Genomic DNA, 21,945 nt, shown 5'->3' with positions numbered 1-21,945 from the left:
CTGATCTCATGATCTAAAATTTAACGGGGAAACTGACTCCAGAGGACAATGTTGGATGCTCTCAATATAAACATTTTCATGAGAAATACAAATGATCACAGTAAGCACGAAAATGAGGAATTGCCTAAAAATGTGAATGGAAAGAGAACTTATCACCTTGTCACACACTCAAAGATGTAGAGGCCTAGAAGTCTCTCCATTGGGCCACTCTGGTATACTGAAAGAATCTGTTTTGGATATGAGTGTTGGGCAATTATCAGTGATCTTTGAAGAAGATGGGAAAGGTGCACAGGAACGGTCAAAGAAGGAGCGAAAGTGGATTCTTAAATCTAGGGACAGTGAATTTGGCTTTGACTTATGGAAAAATTCTACAACATGTCATCAAAAGGATGATTTGTGGGCATTTAGAAACTGAAACAAAGGTCCGGAGAAACCAGAATATTTTTGTCAAGATCAACCTCTTTTCCTTCTTTGATAGAGTTACTAGTTAAACTAGTAGATCCTGGGAATGCTATAGATACAACGTACTAAAATTTCAACAAGGCATTTGAAAAAGTCCTCATGATATATTTATGTGGCTGGCAGAGTGACATGGGTGGAATCCTATTACAGTTGGGGGGATCCATAAGTGCTTGAACTTGAAGGACCAGAACCAAAGAGTGATGATTAATGGATTGATGTCACCTTGGAAGCAAGCCATCCCCGGAATGCCCAGCTCTGTCCTTGGCTGCTGCCTTTCAATCTTTTTATTGATGACTTAAATGAAGGCATAAATAGCATGTTTATTGAAGAGATGTGAAGCTGAGAAGGATAACTAACATAATGAATGACAAAATCAGAATACAAAAGAATCTAGGCCAAATGATGTTCTAGCATATCTAATAAAATAAAAAATTAATTATGATACCTGTAAAGTTCCTTATTTACATTTTAAAAATCAACTTGCTAAGTACCAGATTGGGAAAACATAACTAGACCACAGTAGGTATGAAAATAGCCTAGATCTTTTAGTGGATTGTAAGCTCAATATGCATCAACAGAATGACATGACAATCAAAAAAGCTAATTCAGTCCTGGATGGTCTAAAAAAGAGAAGGAGAGGGAAGATGGGAACAAGCATAATGCCTACTATGTGCCAGGCCCTGTGTTAAGGTTGTTCTTTTAAAAATAATATCTGCTCATTTAATCCTTACAACAACCCTGTGAGGTAGGTGCTATTTGATACCCATTTTGCATTTGAGGAAATGGAGATAGAGGTTAAGTGACTTACCTAGGATCACACAGCTAGTACATGTCTGAAACCAGAGTTGATCTCAGATCTCCCTGCCTTGGCTCCCAATATGCCATCAGAATGACTGATAACCCTTCTGTTCTCTGCCCTAATCAGGTCATATCTCTAGTACTTTGATTATGGATGCCATACTAGGAAAGATATTGGCCAACCTGGAATGCATATAGAAGTGGGTAACCAGAATGATGGGGATTAGAGACCATGCCACATGATAGAAGGAACTGGGGTATGTTTTACCTAGAAAAGAGAACATGATAGCTATTTTCCAATAGTTTAAAGATTGGCAGATAGAAGAGATGTTGACCTTATTCATGGATAGAATTTGCAGAGAAAACAGAAAAGGCTCCATTTTAGATAAGCCTTATTAATTATAGTAGTTTAAAAGCAGAATGGGTCATACTAGAAGCTAGTCAATCTCTGATCACAGTAGGACGGCAAAGCAGCAGAGGGCTGGATTAATATTTTGTTGGGGGAAAGGGGAAATTCTTGCTCAGTTTTTAGACTGAATTAGTTCTCCTGTGAGATTCTTCCAAGTCTATGATTCTGTGATTCAGCAGAGAGAAAAATAATTTATGCCATGAATAATAATTAATGTCATGTAGAATCTATCCCACATCTCTTCTCTTTATCCACAGGAATTTAATGAGAAATATTGTTACATCCCTTAATGGAAATTAGGTGTAAAAACATGGCAGTGACATTTCTCTGTTGTGCCAGATAATTCATCCTGTCCAAAACTGAAATGAAGTTAGACTGGCATTACTTATTCTTATTGAACCCTTGCTGGATCTCAGTGATCATCACTTCTTTTTAAGACTGGATAAAACATTCATTAAATAATCTCTTCTATAATTTTGGTGGAAATTAGTTAATAAATATGTATTAAATGCCAAAATGTACTAGGCACTGTGCTGAGCCCCAGGAGTATAAAGAAAGGCAAAAGGCTCTCAAAGAGCTCACAATCTAATAGGGGGGGGGGGCAACATGAAAAAAAGATTAGAGTTAAGATTATCAAGAAATTAAACAAACATTTAAACAAAACAATAGTATTTAGAACTGTAGGGCACTTTAAGATCACTTACTCCAGTTTTCAGTTTATGGATGAGGAAACTGAAGCTTGGAGTGCCCCCCCCTTTTATTGTCATGCAAAACACACTTCCATTTTGGTCCTTGCTGTAAGAGCACACTCATACTTAACCAAAACACCAAAATAAAACCACAAATACACTGATGTGAAAGACAACTCCAGCAGTTCTTCCTCTGGAGGTAGATAGCATTCCCCGTCATAAATCTTTCAGGATTATCCCAGATCATTGCATTGTTGAGAGTAGTCAATTTTCACAGATAATCATTGTACAATATTGCTGTTACTGTGTACAATGTTCTCCCAGTTCTGCTTATTTCACTCTGCATCAGTTCCCGTGGATATTTCCAATTTTTTCTGAAATCATCTTGCTTATCTCCTCTTATAGTATTCCATCTCCAACATGAACCACAACTTGTTTAGCCCTTCCTCAATTGATGGGCATCCCCTAAATTCCCAGTTCTTTGCCACCACCAAAAGAACATATTTTTGTACTAGTAGGTCCTTTCCGCTTTTTTATTATCTCTTTGGGATACAGACCCAGCAGTGGGATTATTGGATCAAAGGGTCTACACAGTTTTATAGCCTTTGGGGTATAGTTCCAAATTGCCCTCCAGAGTGGTTGGATCAGTTCACAATGCCTGGAAGTTTTCTAGAGGATCAAGGATTATCTGAAGTAAATGGCCTCAAATTGCTATTTCAAAATTTCCTAATTTTCACCTCTATTGCCACCTTCTCTCATATTTTAGGGCCTCTTTCCCCCAAGTTTTGATCATACTGCTTTTTCTTTTCTCTTAGCACTGCCTACTTTGGCAGTCATCTCTTTGTATGGATTCTACTATTATTTCTAAAAGTATGATACCAGAACCTATGGCTTTAGTCTCTGTACTCTCCTAAGATCCAGACCCACATTTCATATTGTGTGCTGGGCATTATAGGTAGAGCTATAAACAAAACATTTCATGGCAGACTAGAATCAGAGGATCATAGGCTCACAGATTAAGAACTGGGAGAGAACTTAGAAGATCTTACCCAATTTCCTAATTTTATATGTAAAGAAACTGAGGCCTGGGAAGGGGGAGTGACTTACATATAGGTACACAATTTTTAAATATAAGAGCCGGAGTCAGAAGAACCTGGGTTCATCAGTGGTATTGCTTGTTGGCTATGGGAGGAGACTGGAAGGAGGGGAGGGAAAGAACATGAATCATGTAACCATGGAAAATATTATTTATTAATTAAACTTAATTTTTTAAAAAAGGACCTGGGTTCAAATGTGGCTGCAGATAACTCCTAGCCGAGTAACCCTGGGCAAATCACTTAACCCTCATTGTCTAACCCTTTCCTGCCCTTGGAACTGACACTTCGTATTGATTCTAGGACAGAAGGTAAGGGTTTTATTATTTTTTAAAGTATCAGAGCTAGGTTTCAAACCTGAATCCTTTGACTTCAAGCTAAGGTCACATGACTAGTTAGCAACAGAGCAATGATGGAGCTCAAGGTTTCTGACTTTCATTACTAATAAACTATTTTCAGCTTAACTTGGAATGAAAAGTGTTAAATGATTGTAGTCCAATATGAATGCTCCCCTATAGTTAAGGAGAATAATAAACAGTTTTTCTCTATTATCAAATATTATAGCTATGACTAATCAAGCATCGTCACCACTTTGGAGCTTCGGAACAACAAAAACATTTCAAATTCCCATTGAACATCTGGATTTCAAATTTGTTGAAAATTGTTCAGATGTTAAGCACTTGGAAAAGATTATTATTGTACTCAGGTAAACATTTTTAATTTTTCATTTCTTTAGAAACAGTATGTTAATTTAATTAATTTAGCTGATTCTTTTGTATTTACTTTGTGTAGCACTTAAATGATATTGATTTAAGATATAAAAATCTTAACATAACAGAAAAATTTCAATTGTTTTGAATGTTTAGATTGTTTTCATACATATCTTTGCTCTCCCCAGTGATCTCTGTATGTGTATCTCTGTTGTTCTGTTGAAGGTGCCCATGACCTAGTAACAACTTTAGAGTTAGGCAAGTGGAATGGGTTACATTTTTCTGCAGGACTGGAAGAATATAATTGTTCAAGAGCTGGACATTATGAGAATTTAGTTAGTCTACTTTGCTAGATACACAGAAATCCTTCATATCAATCATCCCAAGAAAAAAAATACAGTGGTGATTAACCAACTGATTATGATAGAGGCTGGTGGAGCTGGATGGAATGAGCTAGAAAATGACCACCTGTCATTCTGGAAGGGGGGGGGGAGACAGGACTAGATCCAATCAATTTACTAAACCTCCTCCCATCATAAAATTGCTCTCTTCCCCACCAGAAAATAGCTGTCCCATTGCCTAGTTCTTACCACTCTTCTGCCTTGGAACAATACATAGTATTGATTCCAAGATGGAAGGTAAGGGATTTTTTAAAAATGACCATCATCCTGTGTTCTACAAGAAAACTGCTGTCTCATCCTATGTCTGTGATGATTAATTTATTCTTCTCTGCCTTTATTATTATTGTTTGTTGCTCAGTTGTGTCTAACTCTTTGTGACTTTCTTTGGTGTTTTCGTGGTAAAAATAAAAAAGAATGGTTTGCCACTTCTTTCTCCAGCTCATTTACAGATGAGGAAACTGAAGCAAACAGAGTTAAATTACTTGCCCTGGGTCACACAAGCTAGGTTTGAATTCAGAAAAATGAATCTTCTTGACTCCAGGCCTGACACACTATCCACTGCACCTCTTAGCTGCCTTTAGAGAACTATACTATATATCAATCAAATCTCTTGTTCAGTTCCTAGCAGTTAGCCAGAGAGTCTATTTCTCTCTCTCATGAATCTGACCAATCACACAAACCTTCTTTTCTGCATTTAATCCCTCTAGGGACATGTTAACACAACAAACAGTATTTTAGAGAAGCCAGATTAGAAAACAAACAAAAAACCCACATGCCTAATAAAGTGAATACATAAGTTAAGAATACACTGAAGGTGGAAATAGGTCTTGATCAATGATATATCAATGATGATTTTTTTTCCATTTAAAAGTTTTTATTTATTTCCTTTAAAACTAGATGAAGTGCCACTGAAGTGGGCAACATTGGCAAAACAATGTCTGTTACAAGAAAATACATTAGACATTTTAAATAAATAACCTTAAAAACTATATGGAAGGAATTGAGTCCAGGAGATTGAATCTGGAACAATGTTTTCTGCACAAGTGAGAATAGGCCAGCCTCTCATTGAGACTGGTGTAAGCAAAACCATCAGCATCTGAGAACCAAGAAACCAAGAGGGAGCAGGAGGAGGGGGTGGGGGGCTGATGGTGAGGGGCCAGCAGGGCAGCAAACCAAAAAAATACTGACTGAGGTGGCAGGTACTCTGCTCGGTGCAGAAAAATTGGCTTATGAATAAATAATAGGTCTTGATCCATTAATGATACATGTAAAACCCAGTGGAATTGCTTGTCAGCTCTGGTAGAGGGGTGGGAGGAGGGGAGGGAAAGAATATGAATCATGTAACCATAGAAAATTATTCTGAATAAGTTAAATAAATAAACTTAAAAAAGAATATATTGAAGGACCAATCTGTCAATTACATTGCATTTTTTAAATCTAGAATGTAAAGAAAATACAGATAGTAGGAAGGGCATTTTTATTTCAAAATAAAATTCTATCTCTTTGTAATTCCTTGTATTTAAAGTTCATTTTCACAGATGGTAAATTACAGTAAAATCAACATTTTACAATTCTTATATCAATGCATACATTTAGTCTGTGTGCTGTTAAAAGAATAGGCTGAGCATGAGAACCATGACAAGTTAAGAGCAACAGGGAACATCACCAGTTTCATTTTCAGTGAACAGAAATATTTACAACCATTCCTCATCCTTCTCAGTGTGGCTTCTCCTTACTCTGCCTGTAGTCATTCCTCCTTCTTGCTCAGGGTAGCCATAGACTAGCTTCCCAGTGTAGATGTGCTCCCATCCCCTCTCCCTTGCTTGGTGGTGTCTCAGAGGGCATCACATACTCCCTATCAGCTCAGCCCCTCACTTCCTGGACATTTCAATACTTCCTTCTACTTTAGGGTAAAGGGAAAGGAAATTATCCCTTTCCAGCATAGACACAGAAGATACTTAATATTTCAGTCTTTTCCTACAAATTTCATCTGCCCTAGAATTCCTTAAATGTTACAAGGGAATCACTTTAAAAGACTGATATATATTAATTTAAGGTCGCCAAGGAATCAGCTATGTAATTCCTAAATGAAAAACTCAAGTCAGCCGTCAGCCTTTTTTGGGGTTTAATTACAATAGGAGCAAGAAAGGAATTAGAGATATATATAGAGAGAGAAAGGGGAGAGAAGGGAATAGGGCTTAAATACCCCTTCTGTTTAGGCTGGGCCAAAAGGCCCAAGCCCTTAGATAGCTGGGGCAAAGAAAAGAGATCAGTCCCTATTACTCACGTGTCCAAAATGGAGAAACAGTCTCAGAGGCCCCCACCTTCAGCTTCCTTCAGAGCAAGCTTCCTCAGAGCCCAGGAACCACACCGACCCAAAAACTCAACAACCACCACCCTCGAGTCTCCAGACCCTCCTATCTTTAAGGAAACCATCCAAGTTGCCTCCCCTCAGTCCTCACATCTACCAATCACTCTTCATCAATTTGCCTGTTAATGGAGGCTCTCGCTTAACCCAGGACCGCCCAGAGGTTTCTGGCTTTTTGCACATGTCTGTTGAAGGTCATATTTTCAAATGATTAAATCTATACTCCTTTGTTACAGCCCTTTCTAAATCCTGTTAACTTGAGTATGGTAGAGATTGGAATAATTAAATTTTGATCTAGGCTGCAGCCCTTACTCAATCCTATTAGGACTGAATAGGGTGGAGATTTATTCCAAGTATCTCCATTGTATCAATTCTAAATCAATCAAGACTCAAAGAAATTCCTGTTCTATGCTTAAGCATAGGTCAAAGTCCTTTCCATTGTTCAGCAAAGGGTTTCTGTCCTAAAGTAATCTTAAGAAGGGAAGAGAAGGAACCTCCCATGCCAATGGAGTTCCCATTCCAATAGACTATCAGTAAGAAATTTTCCAAGTATGAAATATCCCAATGGTGAAATTTCCAACAATTATAAGTCTAAGGAATTTTGAGGTTTACAATCCCCCCTGATGATCATTGGGAGACTAGTCTCCCCATTGATCATTTAACATAATCATTTTGTAGTTCTAAATTCACTTCTAACTAAAGATATATACAATATTCAATTTTCTAGGAGAAATTAGAATAGTGAGAGAGGAAATAGAAAAGAAAAGAAAGCAAAACCAATGTTTGCTAGGTGCATTGACAGAAAGCCAAATTAGGGGCAGTCCCTTTTGGCATAAATGTTACAATAAATGTTCAATCAAAAGTTCAGTCCAATCAATCACATCCAAAGTTCATTCTTGATCTTCTTGATGAAGTGTAGGTTTTTGGCATCTTTCTGCAACAGTTCATTCTCTGGATATAAAAGTTTCAAGCTTCTTTCTTGAAGATCTTTTCTTGAACAAAATCAAAATCTTTGAATTTTTTATAAAAGTAAAATTTTAAACAAAAGTCTTGGATTTTTATAAAAATAAAATCTCAAACAAAAAAAATTCAAAAATTCTTAGATTTTAAATTAAAATACAATCCCCCCTGAAGTAAGTATTTAAAAAAAAAATATATCAAGTTTAGCTCAGAATGCAATGTTCAGTTATGGGGGTGTATGTGTCAATTATCAAAAGAATAGAAAAATAATCAAAAACATAAGAAAAATTCAAAATAGACCTTGTATAGGTCCAGTTTAAAGTAATTTCTATCTCACAAGTATGTAGGACAGAATGCAGTAATATTTCACTTAGCCATTTGTAGCCAAGACTACAGGAAGTTGCCATAATATAAGAAGAAAAGAATTAGAATTCTATTTTGATGGGGAAATGTCATTCCCTTGTCTGATTTTTTTTTTCTTCAGAGATATAGGGAGCCAGCATGATAGTCAAGCTTTGTACTTGTTTGAGTACTTCAAAACGAGTGTAGATACAAGGAAGTCCTACGACTTAAACATAAGTTAAGCGTCGCAACCTTGAGTCTCACTTTAATATTTCATGTGTGCTCTATTGGCACTATTCAGGTTTAGTCTGTGCTCCTTGTTTTTATCCCTTTTCCTGGAATCAGACACAAACATTAATCACAGTCCTATAATATTTTATCAATAAATGGCAGGTTCCCATAGTTTAAAGCTTTTAGGCATATATTGATATTATAGCAAGAGTATATATATTAACTTGTATTACTGCAGGGAAAAAAAATATTAATATTAATTATGTGTACCTTCAGTACAAAAAAAATGAGAAAAAAATCAAATATTCTGATCAAAAAATAAAAAGAAATAAGAAAAAATAAGGAAAAAAATCAGTAATTCAATATATTCTTGAAAAAAAAAACATCCATTTGTCTATGGATTATTATCTCCAATTCATATGATAAGATAGAGTCACAATTCATATGATAGGATAGAGTCAATCAGTCTCAGCAGAAGATGCTTTCTTCACATGTGAGCAGTGAATCCAAGAGTCTCTTTCTCCAATCTTTATAGATGTTGGAGTAGTTAATAATATTTGGAATGGTCCTTCCCATGAAGGTTCAGTTGCTCCAGTTCGCTTGAAATTCTTGATATAAACTTTATCTCCTGGGTTCAGGTCATGCAGAGAAAAGTCTAATGGTCCAGCTTGTACTGCAGCTCCGGATTCATGAAGTTCACGTAGTTTGTGCTGTAACTCCTGTATATAGGAAGCAATAGTAATATCTCCCCCTAATAGCGATGTATAAGCCGGGGAGAAAGGCTTAGCCTGTATAGGCGGATGTCCAAAAAGCATCTCAAATGGTGAAATATGTAAGTCTCCTCTAGGCCTGCTTCTAAGATAAAATAGGGCCAGAGGGAGAATTTCAGGCCATTTTAAATGGGTCTCAGTGCATAATTTGCCAATCATAGTCTTAAGTTCTTTATTCATCCTCTCCACTTGGCCTGAGCTCTGGGGGTGATATGGAACATGGAATTTTGGAGTTATCCCCAAGCAAGAATATATTTGATTTAAGACAGAATCGGTAAAATGACTCCCTCTATCGGAGTCAATACGTGCTGGTAGGCCAAAACGAGGAATAATTTCTTTTAAAAGTATCTTTGCAACAAAATCTGCTGTGGCTCGGGTCGTAGGAAATGCTTCCGGCCATCTGGTTAGTTGATCTACAATTACTAGACAAAATTTATAACGTCCAGCTTTTGGCATTGTAATGAAATCTATCTGTAGATGTTCAAAAGGTGTGTAAGCCAGAGGACGTCCCCCAAAGGCTTTTCCACGATATGCATGTTGGTTATATGCCTGGCAAATAGGGCAGGCTGAACATACTTTAGAGGCTACAGTAGTTATACCAGGGGCTATCCATACTCTCTTGACAGAGTCCACAATGCCCTGGGTGCCAAAATGACCATTTTTATGAATAGATTGGCAAATTTGGTTATAGAAACTTCTAGGGAGCAGGGGTTTTCCTTCAGATGACACCCATACTCCATTAATTTGTTTTGCTTTAAATTTTTGTTTCCATTTTTCCACTTCCTTTTCATTATAGGAGAGTGATAAATTTAAATTATCAGTGGTTGTTAATGTTAAAATTAATCCAGGTCCTTCTATGGCTGCTAGTTTTGCAGCGGCATCTGCTCGGTCATTTCCTCTAGAGACAGGGTCAGAGCCACCTGTATGGGCAGAGCAATGAACTACAGCTAGGGCTTTAGGCAGTTTGAGAGCAGAAAGAACTTCATTAATAATTTCTGCATTAGCTATGGATTTTCCAGCTGAGGTTAAAAATCCTCTTTGGAGCCATAGCATCCCGACTGAGTGACAAATGCCGAAAGCATATCTAGAATCTGTATAAATAGTTGCCTTTTTATCCTTGGCAATTATACAAGCTTGTTTTAGAGCTATGAGTTCTGCTCCTTGAGCGCTAATGTTAGAAGGTAGTGAAGCTGACCATTCAGTGGCAAATTCTGAGACTACGGCAGCTCCAGTGTAACGTATACCATCCCTCATAAAAGAGGAACCATCGGTAAATAAAATCAGATCTGCATTGTCTAAGGGAGTGTCCAAGAGATTATCTCGAGGCTTTTCTGCCATGGACACTAATGTTTCACAGTTATGTAGTGGTTCTCCTGAAGTGGGTAAATCTGGAAGCAAGGTGGCAGGGTTAAGAGTTGAACAGCGTTTCAAGGTAATATTTTCACTATTTAATAAGGTTATTTCATACCTTGTAATTCTCTGATCCGAGAATGCCTGTGTTCTATGTTTTACCAATAATGCTTCAATCTCATGTGGGCACATTATTGTTAATGGACATCCCAATACTAAATCAACGGTTTTTGTTACTAGTAAGGCTGTAGCAGCTACTCCTCTAAGGCATGGTGGTGCTCCTGCTGCTACTGGGTCTAGTTGGGCAGAATAATAAGCAATTGGGCGCTGAGAAGGTCCCAAAGTCTGAGTTAACACACCAGAGGCTACTCCTCTTCGCTCATGCACATATAAAGTAAATGGCTTGTTGTAATCTGGGATGCCTAGAGCAGGGGCAGACATGATAGCCTTTTTCAGATCTGTTAGAGCTGACAAGTGTTCAGGCTCTAATTTGAGGGGTTCAGGAACCGAATCCTTTGTTAATGCTATAAGGGGTTTAGTGATTTCCCCATAGCATGGAATCCATTGTCTACAAAACCCTGTTGCTCCTAAAATTGCTCTCAGCTGTTTCTTAGTGGTAGGAGCACTCAATTTTTGAATGTTCTCAATTCGTTTTGGAGAAATATAACGAGCACCCGCAGTCAAGATGAATCCCAAATATTCTACTTTTTGGAGACACCATTGAACTTTATCCTTAGAGATTTTATGTCCTCTTTTGTGCAATTCCAAAAGAAGGTGTTTGCTATCTTCTTGACATGTTTCTGCATCTGTTGAAGCCAAGAGTAGATCATCTACATATTTGATTAATTTGCTATTTTTAAATGTTATATTGTCTGTGTCTTGGCTCAAAATTTGCTCAAATAAGCTCGGACTTTCGACATAACCCTGTGGCAGCCGACACCAGGTATATTGTGAGCCCTTCCAGGTGAAAGCAAAAATATGCCTGGAGTTTTCATGTATTGGTATGGAAAAGAAAGCTGAACACAAGTCTACTACTGTAAAGTATGTAGCTGTGCTAGGAATAGATGAAATAATAGTATGTATGTTAGAAACTACGGAGTGTCTCTTTATAACGTGATTATTCACTGCCCTTAGATCCTGTACGAATCTATAGATGTGTTTGCCATCGGGTCCTTTTTTTGGTTTTTTAATTGGCAGGATGGGCGTGTTGTATTCAGATTTGCAAGGGATTATTATTCCCTGTTCTATTAATGAGTTAATAACTGGTGTAATACCCTCAATTGCCTCCTTTGAGAGGGGATACTGAGGGATAGAAGGAGGTGGGCTAGATTTAGTTTTTATCTGCACAGGAACAGCAGATTTGAGTAAGCCTACGTCAGAAGAAGATGTGGCCCAAAGAGACTCCGGTATATCTTTAGGTATTTCAAAAATGGAAGGTTCTTTTGCCTCCTGGTTTTCCGAGAGAAGTACAGGGAGTAAATTTAAAGATTCCTCTGGTACTTCTAATGATAATGAGCCATCTGGGGAGCAGGTTATTGTGGCTCTGAGTTTGCATAGAAGGTCCCTCCCCAGCAAATTTAAAGGGGAGTCAGGCATCAAAAGGAAGGAGTGTTGTACCTCTAGGGGTCCTACAGACACCATTCTAGGAGGAAGTCTTTTAACTCTTTGGGTTATTCCTGATACTCCCATTACATTCTCTGAGCCAATAGAATAACATTGTAAATCAGGCGTTCTCTTTAATACAGACCAGGAAGCTCCGGTGTCTAATAGACAATCATAATAGGTGTTACCCACTTTTAAGGTAACATGGGGTTCATTAGTATGGGGAGGGCAGTGGATAGGGACAACGGGTAGTAGGACATCAGGGTCTGGGAAATCAAAGGTTGTATCCTCTGATTCCTGTGCCCCAGCCCCCCCCGGGCACCATCATTGTGTTTGGGATATTCCTTGGGCACCCCCCTGAAGGGCACCTCTCTGAGGGTCATTAGTACCTCGAGTAATTTTTGGACGAGCGCCATTTCTCATATATTGTTGAGTATTATCATTAAAATTTTCTTCAATTTGAGCATTGTCATTAAATTCCCAATTCCTATTTCTATAATTCTGGTTTCTAAAGTTCTTATTTCTATATTCATTATAGTTATTTCCATAGTCATTATTATAATTTCTAGAATTCTGGTTTCTATAACCATTATCATAATTTCTATAGTTATTATTTCTAAAACCATTATTAAACTGTGTATTCCTTCCAAACATCTTAAGAAAGGTTCTACATTCCATCATTTTGTGGCCCTTCTTCTCACAGAAGTGGCAAGTAATGGATTGATAATTGGATTTCTGGAGAGGGGCAATTGTCGTTGGTTCATTATCATGCCCACTTTCTAATTTAGTTATCCTATCTATTACACATCTCATTTTTTTCTTCATTTCCTCCATGTCATCATTATTCTCTTTCTCCTTTTCTTCGTTTCCCTTAAAAACATATATAGCTGTTTTTCGCAATTCTTCAAGGTCCATATCAGACCATCTTGGGCATTGTGTTTTAAAATAATTTTTAATTACTTTGCATGAATTATTTACAAAGATTCTTCTAACTTGTCTTAAACTATTCTCTTTATTTAAGTCCCAATCTAAGTATCTGTCCCCAAACTCGATAATTCTGTCCATAAATCTGGAGGGTGTTTCGTTTTCCTTTTGCTTAATTTTTTCCAGTTCCATCCACTTATCTGTACTGTCCGCACATTCCTTCATGGCTGTGAGGATGGCCTCTCTACAACGGTATAGTTGTAGATAGTCCTCAGGATTATTATAGTCCCATTCGGGATCCTGAGATGGCCAATGTGCTGCATTACGCCCCCGGGTTTTGTTGACATGAGCAATTATTTTATTTTTTTCACGTTCACTTAAAAAAGCCTGTAGTAAGCTCTCAACGTCCTTGTAAGACGGATTATATTGAAAAAATATGTCTCCCATCTTTTTTGTTACTAGAAAAGGATCTTGTTCATATGTGGGGATATTTCGTGTAAATTCATTTATTTCTTGGGGAGTAAACGGTATCCTATGTCTTAAAGTCACCACATCCCCATTTCGTCCTATTTCAGGTACTTCTCTTAGAGGAAACAGGCCTCTAGTTGAATTTTGCACCTGTGGGTCAGTTTGACAAGGACAGGTTTCTCTAGGAGGACAAGATCTCCCTTGCATTGGAATTTGGTTTTCTGTAGGAGAAGGAACATGAGAAGCTGGGATTGCAGGGGAAGGGTTTTGGGGATTAAAGTCAGACAAGATTTGCACTGCACGAGAGAAGCAATCTGTTAACTGGGCTATAGGGAAGGTGTTGTCCATCTCTATATCAGGGAAGGAAATTTCCTCATTCAAAGGTTCAGAAACAGGTCTGTTTCTGGTAGAGTGGGTGTTTGCCCATTGATCCTGTAAGAAACATTTTAGATCTTCTAATTGGGCTTGCATTTTTTCCTCAATTTTTCCTATTTTATCTTCCATATCTCCCATTTTATCCTCAATATTTCCTATTTTATTCTCAATATTTCCTATTTTATCCTCAAGTTTTTCTATTTTATTCTCAATATTTCCTATTTTATCCTCAATTTTTTCTATTGTATCCTCAATTTTTTCTATTGTATCCTCAATTTTTTCTATTTTATCCTCAATATTTTCTATTTTATCCTCAATATTTTCTATTTTATCCTCATTTTTTTCTATTTTATCCTCAACATTTTCTATTTTATCCTCAATATTTTCTATTTTATCCTCATTTTGTTTTATTTTATCCTCATTTTGTTTTATTTTATCCTCAATATTTTTTATTTTTTCATCTCTAAATATAGTATTGAGGAGTACAAAAATGACAGTACCTATTAATATAAAAATTTGGAGGTATCCTTCATTCCTCAATGCCCCTACTTCTTCAGCTGCCATATAATTGTCAAAGAATGTAGTACTCATTTTTATATGTATATTTTGTAATTTCACAAAACACGTGGGGAGCAGGGCAAAGCAACAAACTTTCCACAGGGTTTTTTTTTTTTTTTAATCCAGGAAGTTGTTCCTTAAGGGAAAGGATATTTAGAAACAGTTCCAGCCAGGACTTTAGAGTCCTGTTGCTGAGATTTAAAAACAGCTGTTTTCTGTCTATCAGAGTCACACAGCTGGGAAGTATCTGAGGTCCAATTTGAACCCAGGACCTTCTGCCTCTAGGGCTGGCTCTCAATCCGCTGAGCTACCCAGCTGTCCCTTAAGATTAAAGGGAAGAAAAAGAAAAAACTGCTGATTCCAATTTAACTTAAGGAGAAAAGAGAAAAAGTTTTTTATACTCACGTGTTCTAGCAGCTGTGTCTTTAAGCCAAGTTTTTTTTTTTTTTTTTTAAAAGGACTAAGTGGTGAAACAGTATAGTAAAAAGGCAAGGAAAAAGTTTTATTGAGAGGATTCTTTAGACTCCCGTGTGGTCAGCCACAATGTTACAAGGGAATCACTTTAAAAGACTGATATATATTAATTTAAGGTCGCCAAGGAATCAGCTATGTAATTCCTAAATGAAAAACTCAAGTCAGCCGTCAGCCTTTTTTGGGGTTTAATTACAATAGGAGCAAGAAAGGAATTAGAGATATATATAGAGAGAGAAAGGGGAGAGAAGGGAATAGGGCTTAAATACCCCTTCTGTTTAGGCTGGGCCAAAAGGCCCAAGCCCTTAGATAGCTGGGGCAAAGAAAAGAGATCAGTCCCTATTACTCACGTGTCCAAAATGGAGAAACAGTCTCAGAGGCCCCCACCTTCAGCTTCCTTCAGAGCAAGCTTCCTCAGAGCCCAGGAACCACACCGACCCAAAAACTCAACAACCACCACCCTCGAGTCTCCAGACCCTCCTATCTTTAAGGAAACCATCCAAGTTGCCTCCCCTCAGTCCTCACATCTACCAATCACTCTTCATCAATTTGCCTGTTAATGGAGGCTCTCGCTTAACCCAGGACCGCCCAGAGGTTTCTGGCTTTTTGCACATGTCTGTTGAAGGTCATATTTTCAAATGATTAAATCTATACTCCTTTGTTACAGCCCTTTCTAAATCCTGTTAACTTGAGTATGGTAGAGATTGGAATAATTAAATTTTGATCTAGGCTGCAGCCCTTACTCAATCCTATTAGGACTGAATAGGGTGGAGATTTATTCCAAGTATCTCCATTGTATCAATTCTAAATCAATCAAGACTCAAAGAAATTCCTGTTCTATGCTTAAGCATAGGTCAAAGTCCTTTCCATTGTTCAGCAAAGGGTTTCTGTCCTAAAGTAATCTTAAGAAGGGAAGAGAAGGAACCTCCCATGCCAATGGAGTTCCCATTCCAATAGACTATCAGTAAGAAATTTTCCAAGTATGAAATATCCCAATGGTGAAATTTCCAACAATTATAAGTCTAAGGAATTTTGAGGTTTACAGTCACTACATAAGAAATGTTATGAAAATTCTAAGATTATTAAGTTTTGTCCTTGTTTTGATATTGCATTTTGGAGTAATTTGATTTTTAAAATTCTTTTGTTGTACAGTACCCAGAAAGATGAACTTAAAATTTTTTTAAAATTTGTTTGTTGGTTACATAAAAATGTGCAGGTATCTCACCCCCTTGGCCCCTCCCCTCCCACAAAAGGCATCATCTGATGAAAAATATGTGTATATAAATTATGTCTTTTGTTTTTCTATTTGTTGGTTCATTTTCCAGAGGTGGACATTTACAAGTTATTCTTCAAATACTAATTCTGTGGCTGTATGTAAAGTTCTCTTGGTTCTACTTGTTCCACTCTTCATTATTTCATGGAGGCCTTTTCAGTTTTTTAAAAAATTAACCTGATTGGGGAAGTTGGTGGCCCAATGGATTGAGAGCCAAGCCTAGAGATTAGAGGGACCAGAGTGCAATTCTGGACTTGGACACTTCCTAGCTGGGTGACCCTGGGCAAGTCTCTTAACCCCCATTGCCTAGTCCTTACCACTCTTCTGCCTTGGAACCAATATAGAGTAGTGATTCTAAGGTGGAAGCTAAGGGTTCAAAAAAAAAAAAGCAGATGACCTAGTTTAACTGAGGAATGAGTATGCTACTATTCCGCTATCTGTGAGTTGTTTGTGGGTTTTCCCCTCCCAAATTTCTTGTTGCATACTCGGTCATAGAATCTCTATATTTGTCTGAGCGCTCCAGTTTCCCTTACTCTGCCTATGGCTAGGGTGTGCAGTGCACCCTATGAGCCATTCATTAAATGAGGATTAAGCAGGTTATGGTGATCACATTTTTCTAAACCAAGAAAGAGAGAATATCTGTTCTGTTGAATACTCAAATGTCCTCCCCAGCCCCTTGAAACCGGTCCCGTTCCAGAGGATCCAGGCTGTACGCTCCCTGTAGACACGGTGCCTGTGACCTCGGAGTCCCTTTTTAACTCCTGTGGCTGCTGTGTTTGCAGGTCCGGTGAGGAAGGCTATTACCCTGACCTGGTAGAATGCTGTGAGAAACGCCTGCACAGCCTGTGTCCGGAAAGTAGGATCCTGCGAAAAGAGAAACCTGCAGCCACAGCGTCCAGCTTTACGCGGGAAGAGTGGGAGAAAATCGATGGGGACATAAAGGTATGCGTGGAGCATCCGTTTTTGTATGTTGTATGGGAATGTTTGACTAGATTCGAGTCCACAGCATTGTCAACACTCTTTCTTGTATTTAACCAGCATCACGAAGGTGATGTCGGACGCCACTGAATGGGGGTGGCCTAAAATACAAGGGATGTGAATTATCAGATGAATAAAATAAAAAAGACGGTGTTCTGGCACTCACTCTCAGGGATATGCATAATAAAATCACCCTGGTGAGAGCATGCAATGAAAGGCTAGGATCAAGCACTTGAATGTTTAGAGACGTGGAAACGTAATATTTGGAAGGATTCACTTCAGCCACGTTCATTTAGCAACAGCCCCTTGAACTCTCTCTGTAGCCCTCCCCAGAAGGGTTTGTGGTGTACAATGCGAGGCAATCCCTCAAGTATGTCTTGTCTTCTTTGGGAATTCCTCAATTGGTCGTAACTCTTATTTAGGTTTCTGATATTGGAAATAATGTCGCCTTTGATTTCTCCCACTTTAGTTCTCTGTCTCTGTATCTCTCTGTGTGTCTGTCTGTCTCACAAACATGCACAGATCTATGACTATAAGAATAGTTATTGTCGTTGTGCAATAAGTAATGCTTCCCCCATGGCGCTGCAGATTGTCAGACCTTTCGTGTGGTATTGAAAAGCTAATGGAGGGATATCATGAATAAGGCCTTCTAAGAAATGGAGTGGGGTGGGGTGGGGATGAGGAGAACCCTCGCCTCTGAACCACAGGTTCCTTGAGGGCAACCACTTCAGGCCGCCTGACTGGAGGTTCAGGCACCTTGTCATTGGTCAGGTTTCAAGGGCAAAATTCTGCCACATTCCTTTGTTGGGTTTTTGTAGAGTTCTTGTGGTCCTCCTGGACAGAGATATCCATGGGCCCTTTCGGGGGTGAGCTTTACATTTTTGTTGACAGTTCCTGCCATACTTGTGTGATACCTTTGTTAAGGCAACACAGTCAGCTGAGCAAACTCCACAGTAAAGTAAATACTGGCTAATCCAGAAGGGGAGGGAGGAAATGCCTCTGTGGGAGTCCATCCCTGGCTAAATTGAATACAGTACAGGAATGTTACAAGCACTGGAGTAGCCCAGTGTATATAATAGCTTTTGAGGAGATGGAAAACCCTTTTAGTTTCATTTATCCCGTGTTCTGATATGCTTTGGTATTGCCTTTTGTTTAGGAAGTGAAAGGAAGAACTTGGACTAAGCCAGGCTTTTATTTTTTCATTAAAATATCTTTTTTTCAATCATCAAACATTTATTTTTTACTCTCTCCCACATCTTCCCTGGGTGGGGACAGGAATCAGAAATCAAAATCTTTGTAATATGTACACATAGTAAAGGAAAGCTATTCTTCTATTGGCCATTTGGATCAGAGTTTGAATTCTGGCTATATGACCTTTGACATTTCATAAATGGCTTGATTTTGGTTTTCTCTTCACTAAAATTCCATAGAGCTATGCTATCTAATATCCAAGACTTGTTCCAGCCTTCAGGCAGCTAGGTGGTACAATGGATAGTGCTGGGCCCGGAGTCAGCAAGATCCATCTTTTTTAATTCAGTCTAACCTCAGATACTTATCAGCTGTGTGACCCTGGGGAAGTCACTTAACCCTGTTTGCAGGTTTCCCCATCTGTAAGATAAGCTGCAGAAGGAAATGGCAGATCAGTCCAATGAAGAGTAGTACACAACTGAAATGACTAAACAATTTGGTCAGTGTTTTGCTCTTGATTTCTCCTATCTTTATTTTGAAAAAGGCCTTCTAAAAATGATGGCAAAGATGATTCTCATAGAATTTTCAGGATTAATTTAATTTTGTCAACAAATTGCAAGAATCCCTGGACTCATTGTTTACAATGCAGGTAAACAGTTTAACTTCTTTTAGACTAGTAACAAGTGTAATCACTTTTCGTTGTTAAAATCAGTTGGAACTCTGTGACTGAAAAGAATGAATGACTGTCCCAAAAGAACAATGTTTCTATTCACTAGCAGACATGAAACTTCTCCAAGGTAGATGGGTAGGTAGTTTATCATTAGTTCTCCCACTTAGATTAGAAACTGAGATGGGGACAATATCACATTTCTGGAGCACCTTAGGACTCACACATCATAATTCTATGAAGTAGGAAAGGCATTATTATGCCCATTTTAGAGGTGGGTAACTCAATATTAAGAGATAAATTATGTGACTTCACATATGATCATACAGCCAGTAAGTATAAGACTTGAAAACAGGGGACCTGACAATGAGGGGAGCCCTCTTTCCTTTGCACTACACCAGGAAAGTCAGCTTTTGGGGGATAGGGTGGGGTAAGGAAATTAACTTATTTATTATTATTTTTTACATTTAGATATCACTATTCAGTCATTTCTCCTATTCATTGCATTTGTGTTATTTCCTGTTATTTTGTCATAACAAACAAAGCTTCCCGAATATTTTCATACAAACACAGCTTTTTATCAATAATGCCCATAGGGCTTAACCCTAGTAATGAGATCTCCAGGTCAATGAGTATGAACAGTTTTACAATTCTTAATGTATATTTCCACCTTGTTTCCTAAAAAGAAAAAAAATTCACAGCTATTTTAACAATATAATATTAGGCCTTTTTCTCCTTGTATTTATGAGCATTTAATTTGATCACTTTCATCCATCTGGTTCTTAGTTAATATATATGGTTCCACTGTACCAGGCTTCCCCTGCTCTAGGCATCTCGGATTACAATAAGCCATTTACTTTGTATGTATGTGAGTGGAGAGGGGTTGCTTCAGGAGTTTTAACTCAAACTTTGGGACTTTCTCAGCGCCCAATTGCTTATTATTCAGCCCAATTGGACCCAATAATTTCAGGATCTGTAAAGATTAAAATTTAGGGGAGACTGAGGCAGGTAGAAATTAGTTTCTCTCTGCAAGGAGTATTATATTTTTTTAGAGGTTTATTAAGGATTAAGGATTAAAGAAAATATAGGATAAGGAAAATGTGCCTAAGCCAGAGGCCTAGACAAGACCTCACCTACATTATGGAAAGAGCCACATCTGCTCCAAAATGGAAGTCCAAAAAGAGAGAAGAGCCCCGCCTATGGGGAAGACCCTTTAAATAAAATTTTGTTCTCATCCCAGGTGAGAATTCAGTGAGATTAGAGGGCATTCTGAGAGCTAGCAAGGACTCCTGGGGAATGGAGTCCAGAGTTCAAATCTCAATTTTACAGAGCACCACCATGTCTTAGAGGTGTAGCTGCCACAGCTTTACTAGTGATAAAAACTATTGATCTAATTGTCAATGCCCATTGACAATTATGTGCCCACATGAGGTAGAAGCATTGTTGCTAAGGTATAGATCACAGGCATTTTCTATGAGTGAATTACAGTGAATTACAAGGTAGGAAATAGCTCTGTTAAAACAATGAAAATATTACTTTATAATGCTCTATAACTCTTAACCCTGCCACCTTGCTTCCAGATTTACCAACTTCAGGAGAACCATTACATAGTTGTGAAACACTAGTGTCCATTGCAAAAAACCTCGAGATAATCTCTTGGATACTCCCTTAGACAACCCAGATCTAGTCTTATTTACAGATGGTTCTTCTTTTATGAGGGATGGCATACACTACACTGGGGCTCCTGTAGTCACAGAATTTTCCACTGAGTGGTCAGCTTCACTACCCTTAAATATTAGTGCTTAAGGTGCAGAACTCATAGCCCTGAAACACATCTGTATAATTGCCAAGGATAATAAGACAACAATTTATACAGATTCTAGGCATGTTTTTGGCATTTGTCACTCAGTCAGGATGCTATGGCTCCAGAGAGGATTTTTAACCTCAGCTGGAAAATCTATAGCTAATGCAGAAATTATTAATGAAGTTCTTTCTGCTTTCCAGCTGCCCAAAGCCCTAGCTGTGGTTCATTGCTCTGCCCATACAGATGGCACTGACCTTGTCTCTACGGGAAATGACCAGGCAGATACTGCTACAAAATTAGGAGCCATAGAAGGGCCTGAGTTAATTTTAACATTAACAACCACTGATGACTTAAATTTATCACTTTCCTATCCTATCCTATGAAAAAGAAGTGGGAAAACAGAAGCAAAAAAAAATTTTTTTTAACCCTTACCTTCAGTCCTGGAGTCAATACTGTGTATTGGCTCCAAGGCAGAAGAGTGGTAAGGGCTAGGCAATGGGGGTCAATTGACTTGCCCAGGGTCACACAACTGGGAAGTATCTGAGGTCAGATTTGAACCTAGGACCTCCCGTCTCTATGGCTAGCTCTCAATCCACTGAGCTACCCAGCTGCCCCCCAGAAGCAAAATTTTAAAGCAAAACACATTAATGGAGTATGGGTGCCATATGAAGGAAAACCCCTGCTCCCTAGAAGTTTCTATCACCAAATTTGCCAGTCTGTTCATAAGAATGGTCACTTTGGTACCCAGGGCATCGTGGACTCTGTTAAAAGAGCTACTATAGCCTCTAGAACTCTAGAGTGTGTATTGCCTACTCTACCTGGCAAGCATATAACCAACATGCCTTTCATGTCAAAGCTTTTGGTGGGCGTCCTCTGGCTTACACACCTTTTGAGCACCTGCAGATAGATTTTGTAACAATACCAAAGACTGGACGATATAAATTTTGTCTAGTCATAGTAGATCAACTGACCAGATATCCAGAAGAATTTCCTACAGCCTGAGCCACAGAGGTTTTGTTGCTAAAGTGCTTTAAAAAGAGATTATTCCTCACT

General features: G+C 38.3%; 1 protein-coding gene across 2 annotated transcripts in view; it reads left to right on the top strand.

Moving 5' to 3' along the window:
- The window catches only part of SPAG1 (sperm associated antigen 1), an 83,465-nt gene that overhangs the window by 3,388 nt on the left and 58,132 nt on the right, over positions 1 to 21,945 (top strand). For both annotated transcript variants that reach the window (XM_056823269.1, XM_056823268.1), the window contains exons 2-3: positions 4,017 to 4,158; positions 17,038 to 17,197. In XM_056823269.1, the coding sequence (XP_056679247.1) occupies positions 4,019 to 4,158; positions 17,038 to 17,197 (300 nt within the window). In that variant the 5' untranslated portion in view covers positions 4,017 to 4,018. The remainder of the gene's footprint in view (positions 1 to 4,016; positions 4,159 to 17,037; positions 17,198 to 21,945) is intronic.

This window comes from Monodelphis domestica, chromosome 3, assembly GCF_027887165.1.
Source record: "Monodelphis domestica isolate mMonDom1 chromosome 3, mMonDom1.pri, whole genome shotgun sequence".
Lineage (NCBI taxonomy): Eukaryota > Metazoa > Chordata > Mammalia > Didelphimorphia > Didelphidae > Monodelphis > Monodelphis domestica.
This window is presented reverse-complemented; position numbering and strand designations above follow the sequence as displayed.